This window comes from Chelonoidis abingdonii, chromosome 18 (assembly GCF_003597395.2).
Source record: "Chelonoidis abingdonii isolate Lonesome George chromosome 18, CheloAbing_2.0, whole genome shotgun sequence".
Lineage (NCBI taxonomy): Eukaryota > Metazoa > Chordata > Testudines > Testudinidae > Chelonoidis > Chelonoidis abingdonii.
This window is the reverse complement of record NC_133786.1, coordinates 4,616,649-4,622,648: the sequence shown is the minus strand read 5'-3', so window position 1 is coordinate 4,622,648 and position 6,000 is coordinate 4,616,649. Positions and strand designations below refer to the sequence as shown.

Sequence of the window (6,000 nt, the reverse complement as noted above, 5' to 3'; positions counted from 1 at the left end):
GTGGGAGTCTGTAGTCTTTCAGTTTTCGTAACGTGAAGTTATGACATTGTGCTGTGTACTGTCTGTATGTTAACTTGGTGTCAGTCTGGGTGAACGCAGACAAGTTCGGTGTCGAGCCTCTGCTTCGCCTGCTTGAATGGGACATTTAAGGAAACACACCCACAATTGACCAGAGAGAAGGCGGATACCTGGACTCACTGAGGAGTGACGCAGACAATGGCGGCCCATGTGAACTGCAACCTATTTTGCGTATTTCCACAGCGACAAAGGAGTGTTCTACAAACTGACAAGTCTAATATAGGCGAAGGCTGATCTCCCCATTTTGGTTCTTCCAAATTTTCCCTGCTTCTGTACCTGGGGACTTTGCTGCAATCTGAAGCCTGAATCATAACCAGTAACCCGTAACCTGGTCTTAGACACCTTATATGACCCCCTTTACATAGGATTTGGTGCCACTACAGAACCTTGGTTGCAACCCATGTTCTATATGGTCCCAGTTTATATCAATAATGTCACACCATCACTCTAAAGGGCTGAACCAAAACACCAGTTCTGAACACTTACCACACACTTTGCAGTGCTTAAAATCCACATCCAGATCAGCCCCTGGCTACTAGATAGCATGGCGCTGAGTGATGTATAAACACCCAGAAGTGTGAAACGATCTTAATTTTGTGCCAGGAGAAAGTTACTCTGGGTACTTGGCATTGGGGGGTAAGGGGACAGAGTCTTAGACAGCTGGTATAAATTTCTGTCGACCTTATCCTCAATGGGTGTAAATTGGTGTCGCTCCATTGACTTTGACAGAGTAACATTGATTCTTATCAAATCAGCTGAGGATCTTGTCCCTGGTCACAGACAGAAATGTTGAGCCAGATGAATTTCTGGTGTATCTCCACTGACTGCAGTGAATTTTCAGCTAGGGATGAATTTGGCCCATAGTCTGATTATAAGAAGTCATTTCTCCTTGTCAGTGTGTAAAATGGACTGAAATTGTCTGTACGCTGCTCTTGTCTGTTCTATTAGACTGAGCACCTTGCATTGCTTCGCTCATATTGCTCTTGAATGCAGTATGCTAGACTGCATGACAGTTCTTTCCCTGGGGCCCTCGTAAAATGAGCGTTGTGTGTCTCACTAGGTGAGTGCAGTCAGCAACATCATAAATAAATAAATGGGGAAAACATGTTGGTGTTGGTTCCAGCATTTTGAGCCATTTGAGGCACGTGTTGTTAATAAAGGTTTCAATACAGTGCCCCTCTTCTCCGTCAAATCCCCTCGGAACCACTTAAACTCCTGCAAGTACCCCAGACCCACTGTGATCTAGCAAACCAATCTCAGGTGCAAATAGCCACCTCTTCCCTGAGATCCCACAGCTATTGTGTTATTCCAAATTTCAAATGGATGAGGTTCCATAAACCTTTAACAGTTAACATATTAACCATTTCCAAGCACATGCCTCCCTCTCTGTCTGGCTGCAGAGACCTCAAGCTTCCAGGATTGAACTCTCTGGGAAGTTAAAATATTCATTTATATAAAAACTAGACACCATTACCCCATACTCACCAAGCCCCAGATCCCCACCGGATCAGGTGCTCTGCAACCCCCTGCCTCCCTCCCCACCCGCTTCCTGCAGGCTGGGCATTAATCAGGCTTTAAAGATAAGGGGGAAAAGACTCCACTTTTGCCAGCACAGCGCTGGGTTTTCAATGGCCAGTCCTTCAGATTTCACATCGTATTCTTACTAGGTCGCGCTTATAAACGCCCCTTCATGTGTTTAGAAGTCACCTGAGTGTGGTATGTCTAGTTCTGGAAGTGGTACGTCTTTGTTTTCTGTGTGCTGTCCTTTCAATTTCTAAGAACTCTTCCTGCAGGCAGAAGTTAGCAGCCATTTTGTTCACAGAGCTCTTGCAGACTGTTACCGAGGGGCATGTACACACTGTGCTCTCTCCTTTCTTGTTAGGCTGAAAGTGCATGTGCTGCTCTTTTCGTTTTGTGGCATAAGGTCATGGATTTATCCAAGCAACCTCATAGACCTTTGTCATTCTTTCTTGTTTAATCTCTGTCTCCCTTCTTTCTGTGTTGCCTTCATCTCAGCCTCTTTTCCTTCTGGCTCCTGTTTTGTATGAGAGCCTTCTCCTCTGCTAACTCCCACTTTCCTGCATCTCACTATGCAATCAATTCTTCATCTCATTTCAAATCTCCACTGAAATTTATCCCTTGTCTCCTTTGTCTATGCCTCTTAAATATCAGTCTGCCGGTGCTGATTCTGGGGCGCAGCTAATGTGCAAGCAACAAAAGAAAATCAAGTTGTATGGTACTAAGATTGGGCTATATTCTACCATCAGCCACAGCCTAATTGAAGCTAACTGCCTTGGGGTTCCATGAGTGTACCAGAGTATAGTTTAGCCTATGGTTGCCATTTTCCCCCACATGTTCCCTGCTAAGTACCACTGCAGGCACAGACTTTGCAGGCAAAGGGTAGCTTGGCTGAAGCTTATAAACTGCATTCTTCCTCTTGTCTGATTTCTTTGCAGTTCCTCCAGATGACCCAGTAATTACTGGGGGCCCGGTCATTAGCCTTAGAGCTGGGGATCCCCTGAACTTGACCTGCCATGCTGACAACGCCAAACCAGCAGCCTCCATCATCTGGATGCGGAATGGAGAAGTGATAAACGGAGCCACCTACTCCAAGGTCAGGCGGGGTGGAGTTTGGGATGGTGCCGGGGACATGGAACTGCTCTTTTGCTCACCTCACAGAGGTGTCCTTCACTCAATACTGTCCAGAGTGGAACTGTGGCTCTTCTTATGCATCAGGGCCATATCCTCACCTTGTGTCAATTGGCATAGCCCCATTGACTCAGTGGTGCTGTGTTGACTTACCCCAGCAGATGATCTGGTCCCACGTTTCTCAGTGCTGCTCCTTCAGCTCTATACCCCTGGCTGCTGGGAGAGCAGAGATCAGTGGTGAGCCAGAAGGCCGTAGTCAGAGGGGACTCAAAGCTTCTCCTAGCCCTTCAGTGAATAATTTACGCCAACTTAGGCTGACTTAGACTTACCCAATTATTAACGTGTGACTTTACATGTCATCTCTGAACATGACTTACTGGAGTGAACACAACTGTCCTGCCAAGGGGCTAGCGGGGAGGAGTGGGGCAAGAAAAGCAGCTGCCAGAAGGGTGTAAGAAGCTGCAACAGTCAAGGGCGGACTCAGTTCTGAATTTGACTTAATGGCTACCTCCGGCCCAGAGAACTCCATGCTCTGCCTTATAGCAGTGCTGAGCAGGTCATCCATTCAATATGCTCCTCACCAGGTGTCTAAAAGCACAGTGGCCCAATACCCAAAGGTATACAGGTGCCTTTCTCCCAGCTATTTCAGCCTGAGTTGTCCTTGGGGAAGTGGAAATGCACCAGTGGAAGGTCGTCTTCTATCAGAACACAACCGCTCTCTGGTGCAACCCTGAGGCCACAACTGACCACAGCAGTGGCAGCTCTGGGTCCAAACTGGCTAGAACAGATCGCTCAAGAAGCTGGTTGGCAGGGCAATTTGGAGGAAACGAGTCTCTCGGGAGGGAAAAGGATTTTCTCTCTTGTGACCTGAATAGCACATCAAATTGAACAAGTTCAGCAGCAACCTTTGGCAAGCGGAGAACAAAAGGTTCCTCTTTTAGCAGTTATGCTGGTGACTCTGTGAGCTGTGGGCTGAACAGCTGGCTTGGAATTATTGTACGCTTGGATTGACAAGATTTCACTAAGAAGTGAAACAGAGAAAGGATGGTTCCAGGTGGCTGAATGCAGCTCCAGGAGCCCAGAGATGTGGGGTTCTACTTTCAGCTCTGTTCTTTGTGCCACGGGGTAGTTTGTGGCACCTAGCCCCAGGTTTCTGATCTCTAAAAGGGGGTGACCATAAATACCGACAGCACTGTGGGGGGATGGGTTGTATTAGTTAAAATGACTTAAAGATGGAGAAAAGTGCTCAGTGTTAGTGCAACTTGGTTCTGAAACGTGGCTCTCATGTTTGAACAGCGTTTACTGCATTAATATAGAATCAAGGGGTCAGAACGGACCGCAAGGGTCATCTGGTCTAACCCCCTGCCAAGTTGCAGGATTTGTTGTGTCTAACCCATCCAAGGCAGTGGTCTGTGGTAACTTCGCTAGTCATCCAGTCACATGTTGAAGACTGAAGCAAAGTACGCACTGAGCCACTCTGCCTTCCTATCATCTTCCGTTCCCAGCTCACCTTCTGCATTGAGCAGCGGACCCACACCATCCTTGATCTTTCTTTTTTTGTCTTACATATATTTGTACAACCCCTTCCTGTTGTCTCTAACATTCCTTGGCAGTTCTTTGCCTTGGCTTTCCTGATTTTTGTCCCCACGTTCTTTCGCTATTCCCATGTATGCTTCCTTGGTGACATGCCCCTCCTTCCATTTCTTGCATGTATCCCTTTTGGTTTTTAGATAGCTGAAAAGCTCCCTGTGCAGCCTCATTGTCCTTCTGTGGCTCTTATATTTCCTCTGCGCTGGAAACGTGGAAAAGTATAGAGCCAAACTCAACCCTGGTGCAATTCAGGAGTCTCCTCAGTGATCTCAGTGCTGCCTATACCTATAGGTATCTCTTCTCCCAAGACCAAATTATTTTACCATTTATTTTTACTATTTCACTTCATTGTGGAGCACCAGTAATGACTCCACAGTTAAGCCTACAAAACAGTTCTTTTCCCATTACAATCCTGTTTTTAAAGTCCTCCTAGCTCCCTGTACAAAGCTGATTTCCAGCTGAATTTACTCATGCACATTGTCTAGGAAAAAGCTCTTGCATCCAAGTGGTGTGGTTGTGTGGAAGGACAAGTCTGGGGTTTGGGGCCCTGTCCATTGATTTCAATGGGATCTGGCCTGAAGTCATGATGCTCTTGATCAGTAAAAGGAACCATCAGGTTCACGTCCATGCTCAGAACCTGCCATCTCACAGCAGCCACCATTTCAACTGCACAGCTGAAGGCTTTGTCTTGATTATGAGCTCTGCCATTGGCCACCATTTGGGATGCAATAGACCTTGCTGTAACTCTTGTCCCAGCTAGAATCTCCCCTCAATCTTGTAATAGTTCGCTAGGCTTTGAGACTGGGTTTTGTGGAATACAATTTGGAAAGCTTCTTTCCATCGCTCTGTCTGGTTTGATCTAGAAGAGCTCTACTTTTTCAATAACCTGCATGTTCTTGGTGGATTTAGATTGCTGATATAATAGTCTGGTTGCATCAGATGACCATCCAGGAATGAACTGTTGACAAAATCCCCGAGGTATATTTGGTATTTTTTTGCAGTGGCCAGAGCTTTAAGGCAGAAGACTTGGTAGATGGCACTGATGCTTCGGACATACAGAAGCTGCAGGTTGATTGTTGATGCCCCTCCTATAACCTTCCTCCATCTTGATGAGGGGAGTAGATAGACATATGCCATTTTGGCTGGTTGGGGCAAGTCCAAGGTGAAAAAATAAGTATCGCTACATTTCTAAATGAAAAGTCAAAACATTTTGTTTCAAAATGGTTGAAATGAATTCTGATGACTTTTCCTCAGCAGAAAAAATAATTTTGTTTTTAGCCAAAACAGTTTGCCAAATTCAACACAAATTTGCAGATTGTTTCAGTACCTCCAAAAAATGCGTTTTTCAGTGAATTTACCTATTTGCTGAAAAAAAGTCACCCAGCTCTGCTACAGAGTCAGTGCTACTGCAACATCACCTGACAGTGCGGCCTGGATCAGGGAGCTGTTCCAGAATGGATCTTAGAGCCCGGGCAGTAGAGTGACCAGATGCCCTGATTTTATAGAGACAAACTTGATTTTTGGGTCTTTTTTTTATATAGGCTCCCATTACCCCCTCACCCCTGTCCTGATTTTTCAGACTTGCTGTCTGGTCACCCTACCAGGCAGAGAGCTGTCACTGCTGCCCTTCCTAGGAAACAGCTGGGATATAGAACATTCCACAGTGTATGGGGTCCCCTGAGA

At 46.1% G+C, this 6,000-nt stretch overlaps 1 protein-coding gene across 2 annotated transcripts in view; it reads left to right on the top strand.

The window, feature by feature from the left end:
- Positions 1-6,000, top strand: part of KIRREL3 (kirre like nephrin family adhesion molecule 3) — a 741,361-nt gene that overhangs the window by 537,579 nt on the left and 197,782 nt on the right. For both annotated transcript variants that reach the window (XM_032772016.2, XM_032772015.2), the window contains exon 5: positions 2,535-2,692. In XM_032772016.2, the coding sequence (XP_032627907.1) occupies positions 2,535-2,692 (158 nt within the window). The remainder of the gene's footprint in view (positions 1-2,534; positions 2,693-6,000) is intronic.